Source organism: Prionailurus bengalensis, chromosome A2, assembly GCF_016509475.1.
Source record: "Prionailurus bengalensis isolate Pbe53 chromosome A2, Fcat_Pben_1.1_paternal_pri, whole genome shotgun sequence".
NCBI lineage: Eukaryota > Metazoa > Chordata > Mammalia > Carnivora > Felidae > Prionailurus > Prionailurus bengalensis.
The window spans coordinates 57,475,600-57,498,803 of NC_057348.1; the positions used below are offsets into that span (position 1 = coordinate 57,475,600).

General features: G+C 58.4%; 1 protein-coding gene and 1 long non-coding RNA gene across 3 annotated transcripts; one reads left to right on the top strand and one right to left on the bottom strand.

The window, feature by feature from the left end:
• Window positions 1–2,907: 2,907 nt before the first annotated feature.
• On the bottom strand, window positions 2,908–12,391 carry LOC122487587. 2 transcript variants are annotated; one of them, XR_006298414.1, is made up of 3 exons: window positions 11,563–12,348; window positions 10,911–11,201; window positions 2,908–10,028 (listed from the first exon to the last, which is right to left on the bottom strand). It is a non-coding gene; the product is annotated as an uncharacterized LOC122487587 (long non-coding RNA). The 2 variants fall into 2 exon arrangements; XR_006298413.1 differs by having other exon boundaries at window positions 10,911–12,391.
• A 663-nt stretch (window positions 12,392–13,054) lies between these two features.
• GATA2 (GATA binding protein 2) lies at window positions 13,055–21,635 on the top strand. Its single transcript, XM_043588273.1, has 6 exons — window positions 13,055–13,277; window positions 13,954–14,230; window positions 14,665–15,306; window positions 17,077–17,222; window positions 19,050–19,175; window positions 19,677–21,635. Exons 2-6 carry the CDS (start codon window positions 14,002–14,004, stop codon window positions 19,974–19,976), a joined length of 1,443 nt encoding a protein of 480 aa, XP_043444208.1. The 5' UTR covers window positions 13,055–13,277; window positions 13,954–14,001; the 3' UTR covers window positions 19,977–21,635.
• Window positions 21,636–23,204: the final 1,569 nt, after the last annotated feature.

Consider the following 23,204-nt stretch of genomic DNA (forward strand, 5'->3'; position numbering starts at 1 on the left):
CCTTCCCCCACTCCCTTCCCCCCCTCTCTTTCTCTTCTCTCTCTCTCTCTTCATGATAGCAGCATAACATTGCACTATTTGGTTGTATGACTATACTTTTAACATCTCTTCTAGATAAGCATCTTTCATTTGCAATCATTTGCCATAATGTACAAGGCTGCAGTGAATTTCCTTACAAATTCCACAAGCGTGAGAGCCTCTCTGTATCCTGTAAACGAAACTCTTGGTTCAAAGCAGAAACGTGTTTGTAATCGTGTCACATTGCCCATCCCACCCCAAGACTGCATCTGTTGACACTCCCCTGCAGGAACATATCAGGTAATCGAATGTTTGGGTGTGGCTAATACTGATTGATATAAAATGGCATCTCAAAGTATTTTAAGATGTGTGTTTAAACAGCATTATGTGGTATAATTTACACACCATAAAGTTTATTCGTTTTAAATGGACGTTTCATGAATTTTAGCAAATTTATGGAGTTGCAGGCATCACTACAATCTGACTTTAACGTTTATTTATTTTTGGGACAGAGAGAGACAGAGCATGAACGGGGGAGGGGCAGAGAGAGAGGGAGACACAGAATTGGAAACAGGCTCCGAGCCATCAGCCCAGAGCCTGACGCGGGGCTCGAACTCCCGGACCGTGAGATCGTGACCTGGCTGAAGTCGGACGCCCAACCGACTGTGCCACCCAGGCGCCCCACTACAATCTGACTTTAGAACATTTCTCTCTTCCCAAATCTTTCAATGTGTTTTATATCTTCGTTTCTCTGAGTGAGACTGAGTATGTTTCCATCCATCTAAGAGCTGTGTCTAGTTCTTTTTCTGTGAATTTTCTTTTCATACCCCTGGCCTGATTTTTTCGGTTGTATTTTTGCCTTATTGATTCGTTGGCCCTCTTTGTATATTATGCTCTCAAACTAGGGTTAAGTGTCACTCCTTCAAGCACCCTGTGCTTCTAATTCTCATCGGCTGGAATGAACAGAATCTATTAATGTGTCTGCATCTCCACCATCCTGTGAGTTGTCTGCCCACAGTGACAGTATCTGGTTTCTGCCCACAGTGAGTTGGGCAGTATCTGGTTTCATTCCAGGCCCCCACCTCTCAGCACAGGACCTGACCCAGAGTTGGTCTCTGCAAATAAGCTTGGTTCCGGTATCTGTAAATATGTGTTCCTTGACCCTCAAGGTTCCTATCACAAGTTTTGATGATGTGTTAATCTGTGTGGTTACGTCTGAGGGCCAGGCACCATGGCGGTTTTATTCAATACCGTACACCCACGGTGCCAAACCGTGTGGCCAGATATATTATTTTCTTTAACTTATTTTTTTAATGTTTATTTTTTGAGGGAGAGGGAGAGTAGGGGAGGGGCAGTGAGAGAGGGAGACAGGATCCCAAGCGGGCTCCTCACTGACACCAGAGAGGTCCGATGTGGGGCTCGAACTCATGAACTGTGAGATCAGGACCTGAGCCAAAGTTGGACGCATAATTGATTGAGCCACCCAGGCACCCCAACTCTTTTTTTTTTTTAAGTTTATATATTTATTTTGAGAGGGACAGAGACAGCATGAGCCGGGGAGGGGCAGAGAAGAGGAGAGAGACGATCTCAAGCAGGCTCCGAACTATCAGTGCAGAGCCCGATTTGGGGCTCGAACTCATGATTCGAGAGATCATGACCTGAGCCACAATCAAGAGTTGGCTGCTTATTCAAATGAGCCACCCAGGTGCCCCTACAACTCTTTAAATACAGGTTCACGAGTAACTCTCATAATAACCTGGGAAGGAAGGTTGCGGAAGCAGGCCTGAAGCTCAGAGTAGGAAAGTGATGCCTAAGGCCACCCGGCCAGAAAGGGTGTGAGTGTGCAGGTTGGGGGGAGTGGCCCGGGAGCTCCTCTTCTGGGAGGCAACTGGGGCACTTCTGACAGAACAGAGCACCAATTCTCTGAGCCCTTGGGCAAAGCCTCTCACAGGGTTTGTCACCAGCCCACCTGAGCAGGGCGAGGCTTGGCCTAGTGCCTGATTAGCCCCTTCTGGCCTGGAGACGGGCTGGCTGGACTCCCACCTGGAAGCCCAGTCGGGCTGTGGCCTTCTCTCCGTTCTCGATATTTCGCCATCCATGACTCATGCACGGCAATTAATCATCACCGCCTCATGACAACTCAGGTATAATTATCTTGTATCATGAGTGAAGTCTCAACCGGCGGCCCCGGCCTTCCCAGAGAGACCACAGTTCCCTGAGAATGCAGGGTGAAGGGTGAGAAGTGTTCTCTCCCCCCCCAGGCAAGGCAGGCCAACCTTGTGGAGGGGCCTCCATGGTGCTCTCTCCCTTAAATATCCGGGCCCCTCTGGACTTGCTGGCGGGAGCAGGCATCCTGGGACTGGGGTGAGCAAAACACAGGGGCAGCTAAGGGGGGGGAGGGATGGTATAATAGTAAGGAGAAATGATAAAGATAGCAGGGCATGGTCTGGCCCACTTGCTCTGGCCTCTCCTTGTCCTCATTCACTCATTCCCTAAGTTGTGACTAACGCCAACCAGTTGTCAGAGGAGACCCCAGCCTCTGAGCTACTGCTGGGAAGCAAAACAGACTCCCTTTCCCCAGGGAGCCTAGCATTCCAAGGGAGCAGGGGAGCTGCCTGCAGGCACACCCTGAGAGGAGACTATTTTGCAATGTGCTAAGTCCTTACTGTAAAAGAAATGCCTAATGCCGACCAAGGAAAGTCGGAAGGCTCGGTTTTTGCGCTCTGAGGGGTGCCATCTGAGCAGAGGCAGAATACACTCTTGGTAAAAGGGGCAGCAGACACAAAGGCCTGAGAGTGGGAATGTTCTGGTTTGTTCAAAGAACAGAAGGTAGGCTGCTCCCACTGGAGCAAGAAAGGGGGAAACCAGGTCTGAGTGGTCAGCAAAGGCTATTGCACAGTTTGGCTTTTATTCTAAATTCAGTGGATACAGTCTAAGAAGTGATTTCTTGTGGCCAACTAAGCTGCGTGACCTTTGACAGTTTGCTGGGTCTGTAATTTCCTGCCATCCATCTCTCCTTTCAAGAAACACTTAAGGAGCATCTACCGTGCGTCAGCCCAGCCCTGGGGACACAGCAGTGACAAAACAAAGCCCCTGCTTCTGGGAGAGTCCACCTCCTGGAGGAAAGGACCCCTGCCACAGCTCTTCTGCCTGGTGACTCCGGTTCAGGCTGCCGGCTCCCGGAGACCCCAACTCGGGCCACCCGTGGCCGCCAGGTGGCGCTCTGCGCCTGCGCAAGGGCCGCAGCTCGAGGGTCGCCGGGCAGAGACCGGACCCCGGCGGGGGAGGGGCGGCCGGGAGGGGGGCGGGGCCCGCGCCGCAGGTTGTGTGACTTTGGGTTTGACCTGCCTGGAGATGAGCTAATCCCGCCGTATAATAGACTCCGGGGAGATAGGGAAAATGGCTGCGGCGCTATCTGCGTCGCCATGGGGACCATCGCGCGCGCGCGGGCGGGGCGCGAGCCTGGAAAAATACAGCCTTTGTCGGCGGCGCGTGTCACTCACTGCGCGGGGACCTCAGGCGGCGGGGCTCGGGTCTCTCGTTCCCTAGGTCCGGAGCGGGGAGCTCTGGGGCCCCCGGCAGGGCATGCCTGTTGAGGCTATTGGGACCCCTGGGTGTCCCCAAACTCCTCGAAGACCTTTCTTCCTCACACGCCCCCACACCCCGTTTTCTGTCACTAGCACATTCCACCCCTTTTGCTGTGGAGTCTGTCGCACCCGCACACACCATTCTCTCCCCTCTGGCTGTCTCTTTCCCACGCTGGAGAGGGGTCCCGGCCCGTGTGTCCTGAGCCTACCCAGGCAGGCGCAGGGACAGGCCCCAACGACCGCCCTTCCCCCGGCCCCTCCTATGGCACACCCGGGCACACCCAGGCATATAGATGCACAACAACACAACCGCCCTCACACAGATCCGTGCACCCCGAAGGCACACACTGGGGTGAACTCTGACCCGCGGCACACTCACTCCTGACAGTCACAGGAATGCACGGATGCGCATGCTTACAGGCACGTAGGAACCCAGAGCACTGAGTAGGGTCGGACACCTGCAGGCACACACCCGTGTCTGAATATACACATAGGCACGCGACCTAGTGGCAGATGACACCGCCTCCTGTGTGCACTCCTCAACGGCCTCCTCGAGGGCAGGTACACTGTGGCACTCAATACGCTCATCCACCACCCCTGTACACACGGATTTGCACACCCACTCCTTCCCACACCTGCCTTCCCACCCTGAGTGACACTCGTGCCTACGCACTCACGTGCAATACCCCCTCCTCTGTGCACCCTCCAACAGCCTCAGCTGGGCCCCCTCCAGGCATTCACAGCACACACGCCCACCACGCCGGTGAGCATGGGCTTGCACACCTGCGCTTTCTTATAGCACACTTCTTTGACATGCCCGCATGCACACCAATACCCTTTCTTGTTCAGTGCCCATCCACTGGCACACGCGAATGTCCATGCAAACATGCCAGGCACACCCGGGGGCGCACGCGCGGGTGCCCCCGGCAGGCAGGCAGGCAGGCAGGCAGGCGGCGCGGGCACAGGGCGCCCGGCGTGCCCCCCGCGGACGGCTATCTGCCTGCCCATCAGCGCGCGGATCTGCGGTGGTAAATGATGCATTCGATGGCGGGCGCATTTGTTGTGCGCGCTCTGAAAGGGCTCCGATAATCTGGAAGGCAGAGATAAGGAACACCATTTATTCCGCGGCACTTTGGAAACAATTCCCAGCCCTGTACAACCCCATTCTCGGGCAGCCTCCGGGAGCCGGGCAGATAACGATTGGCTATTCATTATCTTCGCCGGGAACAAAGATTAGCCGGCCGAGATGAAAAATTACCCCGGACAGCGGCGCAGCCCCGCTCGGACCCCCCTGCCCGCCACCGCCGCCCGCGCCTCGGTGCCCCGCCCGGCCCGCGGGCTCTGCGCTCACGCCCTCCCGGCCCGCAGCCTGGCGCTCGGCCTCCCGCGCTGGCGTCCGCGCGGCGCTCGGCACTGGCACTGCCGCTGTCCTCCAATCGGTCTGTCCGTCCCACCCAGCCCGTCTTCGGCCTCCCTACTTTTCCCTCGTTCTCTTTGGGGCCCTTCCCGCTCCCCCTCTTCTCCCCACTGCTCCGGGAACCTGCCTGGGTTCCCTTCTCCCTTCCCATATCTCTGTTTTTGTTGTGTTTTGCTCTCTCTCTCTCCTCTCTGTATGTCTCCTCCCTTGTTTCTCTGTTCATGGCTGTGTCTGGTTAGCGCGTTTGCTGTTTTTGTTCCCATCGCTCCGACTCTTTCTGCCACTTTTAAGTTGTTTGTTTTTGTCTGTTCCTGCGTGTCCCCAACCCACCCCTCCAGCCCCTACTGGCGTCTCTGTCCCTCTATGGCCGGTGCTTTTTAAAATCTGTCCTCGGGTCTCCCTGTCCTCCTCTCCCTTCTCTGGGTCTTTCCATCCCTGGGCCTCCATGTGTCTCAGTCCACACCCCCCTACCCTCTTAAGACTGTATTCTTGACAGCAGACCAGAGGCCAGCCCAGCCCAGCAGAGAGATGGCAGGTGGGGTGGGGGTGTAAGACTGGAACCCCCCTCTGAAGAAACAAGACAGAAGTAGAAAAGCTTCTGTAGACACTCAGGCGCTGCTGGGTTCACGGGGATTTGCTCTCGTGCCCCTGAACTGGCTCCCTCATGCCCCTCCCCAGTGAGGCTGGGGGCCTTGGGAGCGGGTGGTCCCAGCGAGGCCACCTCATTAGAGCAGTTATTCAGCATGGCGCTGGCGTCGGCAGATAAGCCTTATCAGCTCATCTCCCCCTCCCACAGACAGACAGAGAGTGCCCTGGCAAATGGCACCCCAGAGCTCCACTGGCCGCCTGCCCTGCCGGTTAGGGATGGTGGGTGATCTGGGAAGACACACAGTATGTGTGTCACCCAGAGACACACTCGTCCCCAGACGACAGACCCAGGGTAGTACTGGGTAGAGAAGTACATACACATAGTTCCAAGATACATTCATACACACAGATGTCCACACCCTAGATAAACAGACACAAACACCCACCCCAACACGTATCAGTTCATACGTGGAGCTGTAGACAGATGTGCAGACACACTTGGATTCACTGTCCACGCTCCTATCATCCGTCCAAAGATATAACGTTACACACCCAATACCCAGTGCTGTTAAAGAAGGATGGAACATACACACACACACACACACACACGCACACACGCACACACGCTCCGATTCATAGACACAGGATACCCAGACACACACTGCTACCGACCCACATAGGGACACACACCAATTTATAAATAAACACTTGGAAATACCCACTTCCCATCATATGATTCACGAACACAATGATCTCACAGATACACAGCCACAGGGACACACATCCAGTTCCACAGACACACTTTCCCACAGGCACTTTTGGGGTCATGCTCTGAAACAGCCACACATAATGAAGCACAAACTCTCAGGGACCCACAGAACACAGACTCTCGATATAAAACTCCCAGGGACCCACAAGAAGAAATGGGCGTGCTAATATACTCAGTTTTGTAGACTTCCCACATGCTCACAGATGCACACAGACACACAGGGGCCCTCAGGATAGATGTTCTTCCGAGCACACACAGCACATACACGTGCAACACAGTCACTATCAGCTTCAAAGACCCACAGATAGCAGATGGCCACAGAGATGGGGGGGCTGGACACTTCTCTCGGGCACACACTAGTTTTCCCAGGACCAGGGACTTCCCAGTCCTTCCAAAGCAAAGCACTTTCTCTCTGGGCCGAAGATCCCCAGGCCACTTTCACTCCCCAGGGCAGCTGGAATGGGACAGGGCAGGGGGGGGTGGGGAGCGGAGGACCCCCACTGTGGAGTTGAATTTTGATGTAGGGACTTTGGAAGTTCAAGGACCAGATTCCCCTAGCATTCTTGGGGTGAAGATTCCCACACCCCAGCTCCTCTGCCCAGCCTTCCGAGGACAAGCCCTCTACTCCCTCTCTTTCCTGAGAGGGTTCCTTGGGGATGGGCCAGGGGGCCGCCTCAAACTCCACTCCTGAAATGCTCTGGTCTCCTTGGGAGTTTGGGAATTGGGGTGAGAGTATAGGTGGCTTGGAAGGGAGAGGCCATGTGTCTACATTTAGCCCAAATCAGCCTGGAAGTGAGGGAGGTGTGTGTGTGTGTGTGTGTGTGTGTACGCGTGTGTGCGAGATTGTCAAGCTACATTTGGGTGTATGCCCGCGTGCATGTCAGTGTGACCCAGATCTCCTGACTGAGAATTTCCACGTAGCCACAGCTGTGTGCGCTAACGCGTGTGCACAGAAGTGTGCATGTGTGAGCACTACTGGAAGCAAATTGGAGGAGCAGGCGTCTGTGTACATGCGTGTGTGTGTGTGTGTGTGTGTGTGTGTGAGCGCTTGTGGCCACGGCTCATGAGGGTCCCCGGGGAGAGTCTCGAAAAAGAGACGTCCCGGGCTTTCTGAGCTTACACCCCTGAGAGAATAGGTGCTCATTCCTGCGCCCCTGCGAGGGCGGGAGTAGTCTGGAGTATGGGCGAGTAAGGTATTGCGCCTTGAGTGCCTTCCGGCCCTCGGCCTGCCGCCCGGCGGCTGGACCAGGGAAACGGGGCGCAGAGCTCTGGGCACCCTCCTGCCCCCCTGCGGCGCTCCCGCCCCCTCAAAGTGCTGTCGAAATAAAAAGCAGCGGCCGCTGCGGCCGGGGGAGGGGAGGGAGAGGCAGCAGGAGCGAGAGGGAGGTAACGAGGCCAGCGCCGCCCGGCTCGCCGCTCAAGTCTCTATCTCCAGGCTGCCTTCGCCCCCACCCCAGCCGGCCCCCGTCGGCCACCAGGCGAACAAAAGCGGCCCGCCGCGCACCATGCGGCCACTCAGCGCGCCACCCGGGCCCTGCTGGTGAACGCCGACAGCTCGCACCGGGGTCCTGTGGGCCCACCTAGCCACGCACCGCGCTGTGCGCCCCGCTCCGCTCCGGCCCCGTCCACCCGGGGGCGCCGCCCGCCGCACCTCGCTGGGTAAGTACCCCCACCTCCGCCTGGCCCCAGAGCCCTTCTAGTCCCCAGGTTTGAACCACCCGGCCCCCTAAACGCAGTCCCCCTAGCCCGTGGCCCCTGACTTGTGGCCTTCGGGGTTTGCCCTGGTCCTACCAGTGGCTCGAACCCCAGGTCATAGGGGCCTGATGCTGAGGGAGTATTTGCGGAGTCGAGGACAGTAGGCCCGCGTCGGGCCTCTTGTTTTCCCATTTCTCGGATGCAGCCACACATAGGCCGCGAGCCCCGGTTATTCCCGATGCCTCGCAAAGCGCCCCACCTCCCGGCCCCCGAGCTGGGGTCTTTGTCTCGGCCGCCCCCACCTCCGGGCCAAGGCGGCGGAGGCGCCCAAGCCCGGCCGCCGAGCCGCGGCTGCACCTGCCGGCTGGTCCCGTGCGCCGGCTTTGCGCGGCTTAACCCGGCTCGCTCCTGCGTGCGCCCCCGCGCGCTGCGCCCCGCGGCCCTTTATCCTGTGTGGCTGGGGTGCGGGTGGGGGAGAGCGCCGGGTCTGGAAGTCTCCCCCCTGCCCCAAGCCGGAGCCGGAATCTGTTTAGTGGGATTTCAATAAGAATGGGGCCGCCGCGGGCTCCGAGATCTGCCGCCGGGAGGCGTAGACGGCGGCGGTCTGGGTCTGTCTGGACGCCGGGCATTCAGAATCCTTCGGCGGCGGCCAGGCTTGAACTCCAGGTTGCCCCAACCGCAAGGGGAAAGATCCGGCGTTCAGGGCCCCCGGGAGTGGCGGCCGCTCCTTTCCCGGAAAACACGGAAGGAAATTCGTTGTTTTGGAAAAAGCTACGTCTCCCGGGGATCGGGAACATCTGGCGGTGAGCTCCGGGTCTACACAGGCACCTAGCGCTGGGATTCGTTTATGAGTGGGCAGGATTTGAGAAGCAGGTAGGGCCGTTGCGGCTACCCAGGCGTCTGGAGAGAGTTTCCCAGCCGGGTCGACAAATTGCAAACAAATTGCGTCTAACGAAACGGATTTACCAGTTGTCATGCTGCCGGGCCGCAGGACCGCCAGGCTCTCGGAGTAAACCGTGCCTGTGCTTGAAGGAAGGAGAAACGCTGACCGATTGTCTGCAGGTCTCAGCAGGGCCTATGGGGGAGGCTGTACGGCTTGGAGGTGGGTGGTTAGAACCTGATAAGGAGATACATGATCTCGCAGGCACCTCAGCCCAGGGCGCTGAGACTTCTCAGCCCGGGTTTTACGATTCGAAACTGCCCTAAAGACGTAAAGGGTGGGAAAGCCATCATGGAGACCAGAGAGGAGAAGAAGCCTTCACATTTGGGGGGCTGAAAATGAACCCCAGAGAGCAGAAGGGGCTGTTGGAGTCCTGTCCCTCCATTGCAGAACCCCTGGGTGGGGGGATGGCTGCAGGCCTGAGCAGATTTGAGGCCTTACTCTATGGGGACTTCTGAACCCCTCTGGCTAAAGCAGGCTCCCTCTTCCTCCTCAGTACCCCTCAAGGCACATCCCCAGTGTGGGGCTCGAAGGTCGCTGGGTTCGCCAATTAAATATCCCTATGGAAGGCAGTCCTTAAGCAAACTGATTTCTTTGAATCTCCCCTCCACCGCTGGCCAATTAGATGCCCATAGGAAAAGGCGAGAAGAATTAGGTTACAAAGAGAGGGCAAACTTATGGTCCCAGAGGGGCCACCTTGGATGAGGGAAGTTTAAACAAAGGGCACGGAGGGGAGGGGAAGACCGGGCAGGGGCAGCTGAGAGCCGAGGCCGGTGGGTGAAGCCCACTAGAACCTGGCCTTGGATCCCTGAGCCTCCAGCTCCCCGGAGAACGCATCTTGAGCCATTAGGACCCATGCTTTCTCGGGGAATCTCAGGCTACTTGAAAAAGGCTGTTGGAACATTCAGTTTCTCTGCTGCCCATTGCCAGTCCTTCCTGAAGTCTTGTTCTCATGTAAGGAAAGTGACAGCTTCTCAGTGCGATCAAAACGCAGCACCCGCATTAGCAACAACCCTTGGAAACCAACAGAAACATGGAAAAGGGGTCACGTCCCTCTGAAGGTGTTCTGGAGACCCTGAAGCCCCAGGCTATAAACCGAAATAAATCTGCTTTCCTCATGTGTGAGGGTGCCCCTCACAATCCTAGCTGATTGGGGGGGCTGCCCTGAGCCTCCCCGGACGTTTGTTTGCGTACAAGTGATAGGATGGTCTTTGCTGCCTACTGGGCAAGATGCCTGACTAGTGGCCCTTGGTCTGTCTGGCATATGCACACACTCATGATGGGGAAGGTGTGTTTTACTGACCAGCTGGGCCTTCTCCTGCCTGGCGCCCCTCTTCTCTCTCCCAGGCGGGTTCGTTCCTGCGGGAGAACGCAGTAGTCCCGCGTCCAACGCAGGAGCTCCAACCATAGTGGAGGCCTCCGCCAAGCCGGCTGCCTGCCTGCCTGCCTGCCTTTTGCAGGAAGGCAACCTCGGGGCCTCAAGAGACCTGGCAGGGCTCCCTTCCCCCCCCCCCCTTTTTTTTTCCCTCCCCTCTAGGCCGGGATTGCGGGAAGGGAGACTCGTGCGGATCTCCCGAGGCCCCTGCTCAAGCATTGCTTAACTGCCCTGCTAAGCTCCTCTGCGCGGCGATTTTCTGAGCCGCCGAGCGGGGTAATTAAATCCCCGCCAGCGCTCGCTTCTGCGCCAGGCCAGCGGGCAGCTCAGGGCTGCCGTTCAGGCGGGGGGCCCGGCCAGGCTGGTCACCTCCACTTCTGCGGTGGCCCAAGACGCTGCCCCAGAGGGGCTTCAGGTTGCCTCGGAGGGGCTTCTAGCCGAGTTCGTAATGATGAAACTGCAGACCCACCCCGAACGGGGGTAATTTGAACCACGCCTTTGGGGAAAATAAAGCGAATTACCTGCTTTCCCGAGAGCCCAGAGTAGCCACCTCCCTGCGAGCCGAGGCGCGGATCGCAGACCCACGGAAATCTTCCGCTCGGCTCCGGCGTTCACGGCCCCGGGTCTGGCAAGCGGCTGGCTGCCTCCTGAGCTGGGTCCCGGGGTTCGAGCTGGCGGGGCAGTCTTGCCTGACACCAGGGATTGTCCCCGGGGCGGCGGTGTCTTTGATAAGCTCCTGCTAGGTTCCAGGGACGCAAAACAGTCTCGAGGCTCCGACGATTGCATTTTACGCGTTGATGAAGAATCATAAACTAAAGGCAGGGAGGAGAGACAGACGAACAGAGAGGCAGCGAGTCCCGGCCAGACCGCGCGCGTTTCGGGTAGCGCGAACCGGAAGGCACTGAGGCCAATCACCTGCCCGGCCTGGCCGCAGAGGCCCGGCGCCCGCGGCCTCGCGCTCCCACTCCCGGCCCCGGCGCGCTTTACTCAGCTGGCGCCGGCCTCCTCTTATGCGGAGCGGAGTTCCGAGTAGACCAGGCGGGCTCCGCGCGCCCCGGAGTGGAGCGGAGCGGGAGGCGCAGCGGGCCGCCAGGGCAGGCGGGTCCCCAAGCGCCCAAGACGCGCTGGTTCCCAGCCAAATGGGGCTCCGCGCCTCCAGCCCCGCGTCTTTACCTGCCGCCAGGGCCTCGGACAGATCAACGGACAGCCGGACGCAAAGGCAGGAGGAGGCCCCTAGCCTGTGCCTGCGCCCCCCGGCGCTGCCCAGAGCTGGTCTGGGACAGGGTGACGGGCGCTCCCGCGGAGCCGGGCCTGGCCGGGAGCCCCCCGAGCCGAGGGGACCAAGGGCTTTCCTCCCTCCTCGGATTATTAAAAAGTTCATTTCCTGGCGAATCGGGTGACGTCAGGGCCCCGGCGTCGCGGTGGCGGGGCCGCCCGGCCGGAGAAGCCGCCTCCAGTTACCCAATTACCGACTGTCAATCCCGCCGCCCCTCCCCCCACCCTCCCGGGGGTGGCCCGGACCCCCGCCCTCTCCCCTGTCCCGGACCCACCTGGGATCCCTCTGGGCTCCCACTACGAGAGCCGTAGACCCAGCTAAGGGAGAGGGGCTGGAGGACGACGATTATTCCCCCCTTACCCCCGCACCTGTCTCAATCTCCCCAAAGTTCTTTGTTTCCGACCCTCCCCCCCCCCCCCCCGTCGGCCATAGGCTCCCTTCGAGCCTCGGTCTCCTATGTCTGTACAATGGGAGAGAGCAAGGAGATTTGTGCACGGGGGCCCACCCCACCCACAGAGCTGGATCTGTGCATTGGAGGTGTGTGGAGAGCAGTTCCAGGTGACTTAGGGGACAGAGCTCTCCGTCTATCGCCTCCCTCTCCCCAGGGGCCGCCTTAGGGACCCCCAGGAGGGAAAAATGCCTTCTCCTGCCCGGAGGCGTCTCCTTCGAGCCGGCGCCGGCGCCAGTCCGGGTCTCCATGGCCTCGCCCCAGGCAGTTCGGCCCGTTGGTCTGCGAAGGCCACGCCCGGGAAGGGGACGCCCCCTCCCCCTCTCTGGAGCCGCCAGCCAGGCCACCTCCACCCGGTCAAGCACAGTCCTAAACGGCCTCTTGTCCGAGGCCCAGGTGCCCACTCGAGCCCCGTAGTTCCTGCCCTTCACCGCTCCTGCTGTCTCGAAGCTGTCCTCCCAACCCCCTGCTCAGCCATAGCCCGAGTCGGGGGAGGGAACGGCCTGGGTAGGTAGTTGGGACTCCAACTGGCCACGTTCAGTGGTAAAGGAGGTGGGATCTGAGAGAGTGGAAGAGCGGGGGTCCTGGGGAGAGGACACCCAGACGCCCAGAGGGTGCGGGACCCAGGCTGCCGGGGAGGGGGTCTCCAGTTGGTTAGTAACTGGGAAGAGGGTCTTGGGGTTGGGCGGATCCAGGAGTGTCCGCAAGAGGGGGCGCAGCAGTCTGCCGGTGGGGTGAGGGTCCCGGCGGGGGGCACTGGCAGCAGGGGCCGCCGGGAGGGCGCTGGGAGGGGGCCCGCCGGCGGAGGGGGCAGGCCTGCGGGTCAGTCCGGGAGTCCGGCGGTCCGGGAGTTGCGGGCGCAGCCAATGGGGGGCGGAGGCTGGGCGGCGCGCGGCGCTGATTGGCTGGCGCGGGCTTCTTAGGCGTGCACGGCCCCCGCTTCATGTCTGTGCAGGAGTCGCGAGCTGGCGCCAGGGCGGCCGGAGGATGCCGAGGGGCCGGAGCCGGGCGGGCCTGAGGCCGAGGCGCGCGCTGTCCCCCGCTCCTGCTCCGTGAGCCCAGCCGCCTGAAGCGCGGTTCCTGAGCCCGCCACTCCCGGGGCTCCCGCCGGTGCTGAACCTCCGTCCCCGAGGCCGTGGCCCCCCTCCCTGCGGCGTTGCGTGTGTAAGTTTGGGGTGCGAGAGCTGGCGGGGGGCCTGGGGCGCGCCAAGCTCTGAGAGGTCCTTTCGGTGGGTCAAGGCCGGGGCCAGGCTTCGGGTGACTGCTTTGGTGTGCCTTGGTGAGAGGTCTTGATTGTGCCTCCTGGGAGTGAGCTGGGGCGGGGGTGGGGGGAGGCTGGCTCCCAGCCGCTGGGGCTTAGTGTGTGTGGTTTTTTTGGGGGGGGGGTCGTCAAGCTGGTATGTGTATCCGGCGCCAAGTGCAGGTATGTGCGTGTCGCTAAGATCATGTGCCCAGTGGGTGCCCAGGCGCCTGTCTTCAACTTTCAGTCTGTGTTTATGCGTTTGTGTCCCGGGAAGGAGGGAGGGGGGGGTCAGTGTGAGTGTCCGATTTAAAGTGAGACTCTGTGTTTGTTGGGGTCATTGGTGTCGGGGCTTGTGCCCGTGTGTGAGCCGGTGTGCACGGATGTGTGGCTCTGGGACTGGGGGTCACCATGTGAATGTGAGAGGCTGACCGATCTCCTCCGCCTTCCTTTCGTTTTGAGCTTTGAGCTTTCCTCCCACCCGGGACTGTGCCTCGGCCGGGCTCTGCTGGGGCGCAGCGGCGTGCGGGACTCCGCGTGGCGGGACTTTGGGGGTGTCAGGCCGTGGCGGCGCCCCTCACGCCCCCTTCCGTCGCGCAGGGACGCCGCCACCGCCTCGGCCCAGATCCCGAGCCTCCACTCCCGGCCATGGAGGTGGCGCCGGAGCAGCCGCGCTGGATGGCGCACCCCGCCGTGCTGAACGCGCAGCACCCTGACTCGCACCATCCGGGCCTGGCGCACAACTACATGGAGCCCGCGCAGTTGCTGCCTCCCGACGAGGTGGACGTCTTCTTCAACCACCTGGACTCGCAGGGCAACCCCTATTACGCCAACCCAGCCCACGCGCGGGCGCGCGTCTCCTACAGCCCCGCGCACGGTGAGCCCAAGGCCAGTGGGTGACTGGGAGCCCAGGAGCCGTGCGCCGCGCGCCAGGCGCGGGAGGGGAGGAGGGCCCGGCGGCCTGCTTCCCGGATGTGAGCTCCGCAGGAATCGAGGCAGCTGAAAAATTGGGGCGGGAAAGGTGGGGGCAGCAGCCTCTTGAGGAGGGTCTGGGCACCGCAGGGTGTTTGCCCAATTCCCAGCTGGCCTGTGCGGGTTCCCTCGAGGCCCTGGTCTGGTGGGGTTCCTCGGGTGCCACTTGTCCTTCAGCTCCGGACTGACATTCTTGATTATTACCGGTTGGGGTATTATGTTTCTGGTTTTCTTTGGGAAGAATGTTACTGCTAGCTGTTTTGTGAGTTGTGGTCCCGCGTATCTGTCATGGCGCGACTCGGCCTCTGCGCACCCTGACCCCTCACCCTCCTCCCGCAGCCCGCCTGACCGGAGGCCAGATGTGCCGCCCACACTTGTTGCACAGCCCGGGGTTGCCCTGGCTCGACGGGGGTAAAGCAGCCCTCTCCGCGGCTGCAGCGCACCACCACAATCCCTGGACCGTGAGCCCCTTCTCCAAGACGCCGCTGCACCCTTCAGCTGCTGGAGGCCCCGGAGGCCCCCTCTCCGTGTACCCAGGGGCAGGGGGTGGGAGCGGGGGAGGCAGCGGGAGCTCTGTGGCCTCCCTCACTCCCACTGCAGCCCACTCTGGCTCCCACCTCTTCGGCTTCCCACCCACTCCACCCAAGGAAGTGTCCCCTGACCCCAGCACCACCGGGGCTGCCTCCCCAGCCTCCTCTTCCGCAGGGGGTAATGCAGCCCGGGGGGAGGACAAGGATGGGGTCAAGTACCAGGTGTCACTGACCGACAGCATGAAGATGGAAAGCGGCAGTCCCCTGCGCCCAGGCCTGGCTGCCATGGGCACCCAGCCTGCCACACACCACCCCATCCCCACCTACCCCTCCTACGTGCCCGCCGCTGCTCACGACTACAGCAGCGGACTCTTCCACCCCGGAGGCTTCCTGGGTGGCCCTGCCTCCAGCTTCACCCCTAAGCAGCGCAGCAAGGCACGCTCCTGTTCAGGTAAAGACAAGTGCCAGGGAGCCAATGGGAGTGGGGTTGGTCTGTGCTTTTGTTCATGGGGGTCGGGGGCTATGATATGGGAGGCGGGGCAGTGCCAGTCTTCCAGATCTGGGGATGGGTGAAGTCTCTCTCTAATAGACCCCAACAGACGTTTGAGAACCCAGAATGGGGGAGAGGGAGCCCTAAAACTTTTGTCCTTTCCTTAACTGTCCAGGGTTGCCCCCAAAGTTCATTTCCCTTCCCCCTCCTCACCCTCCCTTCCAAGGTTGGCCACTGCCAGACTGAACCCAGACCGGGGATTCCCCCTTCCCTTCCCTGAATCTTAAGTGAAAATTTGAGCAGCCTCTTGACTTGTGTGAGGGAATGCAGTAGCAAGTGACAGCAGCGAGGCTGTGTGTGCGTGTTTTTGTGCGTGTTTTTGTGTGTGTGCGTGCTGTGGGTGCTGTGGGTGCTGTGCGTACGCTCCAGACCCTTAAGGAATCTGGTTCTCCAAGTCAGGCAGTCCAAATCGTGGGATTTCGATGTTTCCCAATCTCCTTGGGAGATTTCCCCCAAAGCAGCATTCCCGGGAGTCGTTCCTGCTCCCTGCCCGCTGGCGCATCCTTCACTCTCCCTCCCCGAAGGCTGGAGTGAGGCGATGAAGCTGTAGGTAGCTTTGCCCCTTTGCCGGAGGAGACGGCTGGGGCCACACTGGTTCCGTCCGAGAACCTGGCTGGAGAGCAGAAACCGAGCTAGCGCGGGGCTTTCGCTGTCAATGCCTCCCTTCTAATCCCTTTAAGCTAAGGAAGAAGAAGATTTTTAAAACTTTTACTCCTGAGTCCAGGAACCTTTCCTTGCCCAGATATATCGACAATTTAGTTTAAACTAAATAGGGAAAATTTTTTCCCGGGCAACACGATGTAAGGCATCCAGCTACCCTGCCTGATTGCCCCCACCGTCGCTGGCACCCACCTCAGCCCCACCCCAGGGCCCCTGTTCGCAGGCCAGCTACCTTGCCTTAAATTAGCCCTTTCTCCCAAGTTTGTTTTACGTTGTATTTGAATTCCAGATGGCCTTTTAAAACAACAACAAAAACCAAAAACCAAAAACACCACCACCGACAGAAGACCAAGGTCACTTAGTCTGCTTAACTTCAAAACGAAAGGGCTTGGGATGTGTTTTATTTTAAAGAGCAACACCTTGTATCCGAGTCCAGGACTGAATTCTAGGGCCTCAGCGGAAAAGAGGGCAGCTGGCGAGAAAGAAGGAAATTCCCTTGCTCCGAGAACAGAAAGAGGGTAGGAGCTGAGGGCAGAGGACGCGGGGCAGAGAATCAATCGGAAGGTGGCAGACGAAGTTGGGGAAAGGGACAGACCGAAGAGGCAGAACTAGAAAGCAAGGCAGAGTCCTCCCAGGCCCAGCCGGGTCGAGCTGGGCCACTCCTGCCACCGCCCTGCCTTCGGCGAAGTTTGCTGTAAATACCCTTTCATTGTCGCGCCCAGAATCCCTGGGGCCCTGGCCCCACTCCTCCCTCCAGCCCCATTTCCCTTCCTTCAAGCCAGGGTTTTGAAGAGGGAGACTTGGCCTTAAAGCTACTTTCTGAACTCATCTCCTTCGGCGGGGAAGCCTCCTCTGGGTCCCTCTTCCTGCCCAGGGTTGGAGCTAAAAGTCACCCCCTGAAGCATCCGGGCCGAGGCAGACGGCTGCCTGATTGGCGCTGGCCCACCCCTGCCTCTCTCCCCTCGACCTTATCCGTTAAGCGGGCCGGCGTCTCTCCCTGTCCCCCTTCAGAAGGCCGGGAATGCGTCAACTGTGGGGCCACAGCCACCCCTCTCTGGCGGCGGGACGGCACCGGGCACTACCTGTGCAACGCCTGCGGGCTCTACCACAAGATGAATGGGCAGAACCGGCCACTCATCAAGCCTAAGCGGAGACTGGTAGGCGCGGGGCAGCAGGTGGCTGGGGAGGGGGCCGGTGGGCAGCACCCTGACGCCGACCTGGACTGGAGCCGGCAATTTATTTAAAAAATAAGAGTAACACCACCAAACCCTTCAAATGCAGCTGCGTTGCCTCTTGAAATCCTCTTATCATTTAAATCGCTTGGGGTCACCCTTCTTTTAGGCCAGATTTTTTTTCAGGCCAGATTTCCCCCTCTGCAGCCCACCAGGTACCCTCCCCCCACTGAGCTCAGGGCTCCCCAAAGTTGAGTGTCCAAGGGCCCAACTCCTGTCCCCTGGCCTCTGTTTAACTCTCTTTAAAAATAGGGCCATGAAGTAATTTTCCTTGTAGCCCAGAACACAGTCTCCTCACGCTTATTTAAATAAAACACACACACCAACCACCAAAAAAACCTGCCCTTTATTATTTTTCCATGGAGTCACCTATACTGTGTATTTTCATTTGAGTGATTTAAAAAAATGCCCTTTCGGATCTCCTGCCGGAGTTTCCTATCCGGACATCTGCAGCCTGAAGATAAGGAAACTTCGCGTATCTGTTTCCGGACTCCGCGAGTTTTAGAGCCTCTCCTCGGCTCAGTCCTGCCTCTCGCTGGGCTGTTTTGAAATTTCTAATACCCTCCGCTCTGCAAATAATGCGTAAAATGCTAAGAATAATAAATATATTTTTTTCAGGGCGAAGTGATTTATGAGGCTTAAATCGCTGGCCGCTTTGGGGGCCCCCTTTTTTTTCCCCACCCTGAGTGCGGGCGGGGTGAGGGCCCGGGTGGGGGTAGGGGTGGAGGATACGGTGTTGGCCCCTGAGTCAGAATTCCAGCTTCAGGCTGCTTACTCACCCTCACCCTCCCCGCCTCTGAGGCAGCAGACCGGCAGGTCCCTCCGCTGTTGCTGTCGAGGAGGTTGGAGCTCCGGCCTAGGGCCCTCCTGGCCTTTGCTGGTCTCATTCCCCCAACCCCAGCCCTGCTGCCTGCAGTTCACTGGGGAGTGTTGCGGGGGACAGACACATTCTGTCACTGTGGGGCTGGGCCGGTGGGCCCACAAGAGGAGATCTGCTTTCTTGGGTGAAGACTCTCTTACTTTCTCTCACTTTTCCCTTTTCCAGAAACCAGGCACTTATTCCCAGACATCTCTGGCCTGCATTCCCTGAGGGGCTGCGGGGCAGTGAGCACTCTGGTTTGGGGTACAGGGTGTGGGACAGACCAGCATTGCGGTGATGGAAATGTTCTGGATCTGCACTGCCCACTATGGTTGGGGCTGTGGGTTCCTTGAAATGCGGCTGTGCAAAGGAAGGAACGAAGTTCTAATTTTATTAAATCGTAGTTCAGTTGAACTTAAACAGCCCCACCTGGCTAGTGGCGATCATATTGGACGGTGCCGCTCTAGACTCCCTAAACATTTGACGTCCCTGCCCTGGCCTCAGGCGAGGTCACACCCAGGACTGTGGGTCGTGGAGAGTCATGCGGACATGTGAGCCAGCCTTCTAAACCAAAAGAACCCTTCTCAGGGCCTCAGTTTCCCCTTTTACAGAGTTAGTTTAAGGGTTGGGGGCGGTGGCTGATTTTTCCCTTCAGCTCTTGCGCCCCTGTTGATTCTGAGATCAGGCTTCTGAGAGTTCTTTATTCTGAGTTCTGCGATGGCTTAGGTCTCAAATTCTAAAATTCCACGGCTTCTGAGATGCTTGGATTCCCCTGTGAGATTTCCCGCTCCTGGGCTAAGTTGGCAGGTCCGGGGGGTTGGGGTGAGGGTCGGGGAGGGAGGTCGAGGTGGGGCGTGGGAGCCCAGCCTGCTGACGCCACCCTCCCCTCCCAGTCGGCCGCCAGGAGAGCCGGCACCTGTTGTGCAAATTGTCAGACGACAACCACCACCTTATGGCGCCGAAACGCCAACGGGGACCCTGTCTGCAACGCCTGTGGCCTCTACTACAAGCTGCACAATGTGAGTCCGCCCCTCCCCGGCCCGCCCCGCCCCTCCCCGGGGACCGCGGCTCTTTGTGCTGCCAAGCGCGGGGCCCCAGCCACAATCTCCAGCGTGGCTTGGCTTGGGAGGCGGCTGTTCCCCCCGCGGGCAAGCCCCAAGTGCCAGAAGGGCTTCCCATAAGAGGGGGCAAGCTGGCTGCAAGTGTGGCCTCCAAGGCAGCGGTCTGGGGAAGTGGTGTCTTTTTAAAACAAAAGGTGGGTGTGGAGTTCGGTTGTGTCGATGGGGGGGCAGTGCTGGCACTTAGTGGGCTCAACGGCCTGGCCTGCCGGTCCCACCCAGTGAAAGAGACCTTTCTTGAAAGGGCGGCAGGCTGATGGGAAGACCCTGGCAGGCCGAGGGCGTTTGCAAGTGGGGTCCAGAGCCCAGACCCGCCTTTGGCGCCACGTGGAAGCTGGGGGGTGGGGTCTTGTTCTGGGAAGGGAACTAGACCCCCCCTGACGGTTTTGTGGTTGCCCCCAGGTGAACAGGCCGCTGACCATGAAGAAGGAAGGGATCCAGACTAGGAACCGGAAGATGTCCACCAAGTCCAAGAAGAACAAGAAAGGTGCAGAGTGCTTCGAGGAGCTGTCCAAGTGCATGCAGGAGAAGGCCTCCCCCTTCAGCGCCGCCGCCCTGGCTGGACACATGGCGCCCGTGGGCCACCTCCCACCCTTCAGCCACTCGGGACACATCTTGCCCACCCCAACGCCCATCCACCCCTCCTCCAGTCTCTCCTTTGGCCACCCCCACCCATCCAGCATGGTGACCGCCATGGGCTAGGGACGGCCCCCCACAAATGGACGGATGGATGCCGAGGAGGGTGGCCCGCGGTGCGAGGCTGGGCACCCCTAGGCAGGGTGGGGTGGGGGCAAACCCTTAGCTGCCTGCCCTTCCCTGAAGACTGATGGCACTCCCGCCAGCCCAGTCGGAGCCCCAAGCTGCCTCTCCTGTGGGCGCTCCACTCGGCCGTCAGCGGTCACGGTGAAGATCCTCACCCAGGCTGGGGGGCGGCCTTGGCCCGGCTTCCTGCCCAGGTGGGGTTTCCATCACGGACGATTGTTTGGAGAACAGAACGGACAACTTTTTGAAGAGAAAAGGAGGGAGGCAGGGGACAAATGAAGAAGACCGTTTTTGGGAGGAGAAGGGAGTAGGCAAAAGTAATTTATTTTGCTCTTGTTTCTAACAAGGACTGGGAGACTTGGAGGTCCGAGCTGCCCTAGGTTCTCTGGGTCTTTTTGCGCCAAGTACCGCTTGGCCCACCTGCTTGCTAGGGCTCTGGGGGCAGGTGTGCGGGGCCCTCGGCCCGCACCTTCCCCTCTGGCTTCCCTCTCTGAAACAGCTGGAGCTCAGGTTGGGCTGAGCCAGTATAGCCGGACCACCACCGGCCCAGGGAGGCTGAGCGGTGTGTGCCCTGGCGGCCCGGCCCTGGAGGGCAGAGACAATCATGGGCGGTCCTGCGCAGATTCCCAGGCCAGGGCTGGGTCACAGGAAGGAAACAACATTTTCTTGAGAGGGGAAATGTCTCCCAGATCGCTCCCCTGGCTCTGAGGCCGAAGCTGGTGTGACCCGTGTCCCCTTAACGAGCCTGAGCCACAGCCTGACTCCTCTGCCAGGTGGACCCCTGTACATAACATCCTTTTTCTGCTCACCCCTCGACCCCCTTCCCTCCCACTCTGAGACAAAAGAAAAAAAATATATATATATACAAAAGACTGCATAAGCTTAACTCGCTGAGGAGTTAGTTGTTTTATTTTTAAACTCATTTTGGGTCCAGTCAATTGTACGTTGCCACGGAAGCCCTTGCTGTGGAAAGGAATAAAACCTACAAACCAAGGCTGTAGCTTCACAATTATTTTTGGAAAAGTTCTTGGATCCCACAGCCCTCGAACGGGGAGCTGGGGGCCTGGGGAGGGGCTTTGGCTGCTCTTGGCCTCCAGGGGCTGGTCTGGCAGGTGGCAGAGGCAGGAGTTGGGGGGTGGGTCCAGGGAGAGGCCACGACCCTGCCGGGGTCCCTGGAGACGCCTGGGTTGTGCTCTGCTTTGCTGTGGCTGTCTGGATCCTTCCCAAGGTACAGCTGTACATAACCGTGTCCGAGCTTAGATTCTGTATGCGGAGGTGGTGGGGTGCGGCGGCCGGCGAGGGCCGGCCCAGGACCAGGATTGTGCTGATGTAGTCGACCAAGTGCAATATGGGTAGGCGATCGCTGCGGGGGCACCACAGCCAGAAGTAACTTATTTTGTACTAGTATCCGCATAAGAAAAAGAATCCGCAGTATTTTCTGTTTTTATGTTTTATTTGGCTTGTTTTATTTTGGATTAGTGAACTAAGTTATTGTTAATTATGTACAACATTTATATATTGTCTGTAAAAAAATTGTATGCTATCCTCCTATTCCTTTGAAGTGAATACTGTTAAGAATAATAAAATACTTTTTGTGAATGCCTCTGGCCGATCTTGTGGGCTCCCAGGCTGCTGAGTCCTGTGTGTGGAGATTAGTGGTCAGACCTAACGGGTTCTGCGGCCCAGTGATTTGGAGAGAAGGGCTCCTGTCTGACTGGGGTCTGAGACCCTGATGCCCCTCCCCTGCATTGCTCCCATCTGAATTTCCTCATTGTCACCTCATTGGGGGTCCTGATGGCTGGGTGGATACTGGGGATACAAGGGGAGGCCATGGTTTCTCCAGCCTTTGGCCTACACACTGATCCTTTTCCTGGGGCTCTTGTAGAAGACTGTCTCCGCCCCTGTCCCCATCTACTTCCTCCCAGATGATCAGCTCTTGTTTCTGTCCTCTGGTCCTCAATATTCCTGTTCATTGACAAACCTGATCACCAGTGTTTTTGATCACTGATGTCATTGATTGCTGTCATCCTCATTCAACGAGGTTGGTCATTGGAGATAGCCACCATGACTGATATTCGTGGTCAGTGACCTGTCTGATCACCAGAGCCTGTGACATCTGATTACTATAACACTGGTCACCAACACTAAGTCAACCAATGTTTTATCAATGCCTCTGACAGTGACATGTCTGGTCAAGGACAGCCACAAAATGTGATCACCAGGGTCTCCAGGGACTGTTTTGGCTCGCTGGTAACACACCTGGTCATGAGTATCTCCTACCACCGATCAGCACCTCTATTCATCGATATTTATATTCAGTGTGTCTGGCACCAACATCTCTGACCATCACTGCGTTTTCCCAGTACTTCTATTCACCATGTTGTGGTCACTGGTGCCTCTTGTCACTCATGTTCCTGATTTCCAATTGTGCTGGTCCCCAATGCACTCAGTCATCAGTGTCCTAGTTCACCAAGAAGCATGACCATCAACGTCACTGATCAATGGTTTTCTAATAGTTGATAGATCTGAGCACTCACATGTGTCTCCAATATCACCAATCACACTATTTTCCTCACCGGTGTCTCCTTAACAATGACTTTGGTCACTTGTCTCCGGTCGCCAACATCTCTAACCAACAAGGTGCCTGATGACCAATATCACTGATCATGGGATCCTCTTCTACCACATTTTCTTGACTGTCCGTGTGGTCACCAGTGGCTCTGGTGCCCAACATCCCTGTCTCCTCAGTGCTAATCACCCAGCTTTCTAGTGTCCAGCATAGGGGTTGTGGAGTCTTATCTTCCAGGACCCTTACGACCAGTGTCCCTTATATCCTGATCACCAGGAACACTGACTGCCAGCCCCCTGGTCATCGGTATCACCAGTCACCTGTGTCTCCGGTCACTAAATTCTCTAACCATTGCTGCCTTTGGTCCCCAGTAGATCACCCACCACCAGGATCTCTGGATGTCTCTAGCCCTTGAATGTGATCACTGATGTCCCCTCTGCATTCAGTCGTCAAGAATATGAGCACCAGATGCTTCCTTCACAAACGTTCTTGTGGCTCACACCCTCAGTCCCCCATGTCCCAGAACAATGATGAATGATATATGCAATCAACGATCATGCTGATCACCAAGACCTCTGAACACTACCTCCTGATCCTCA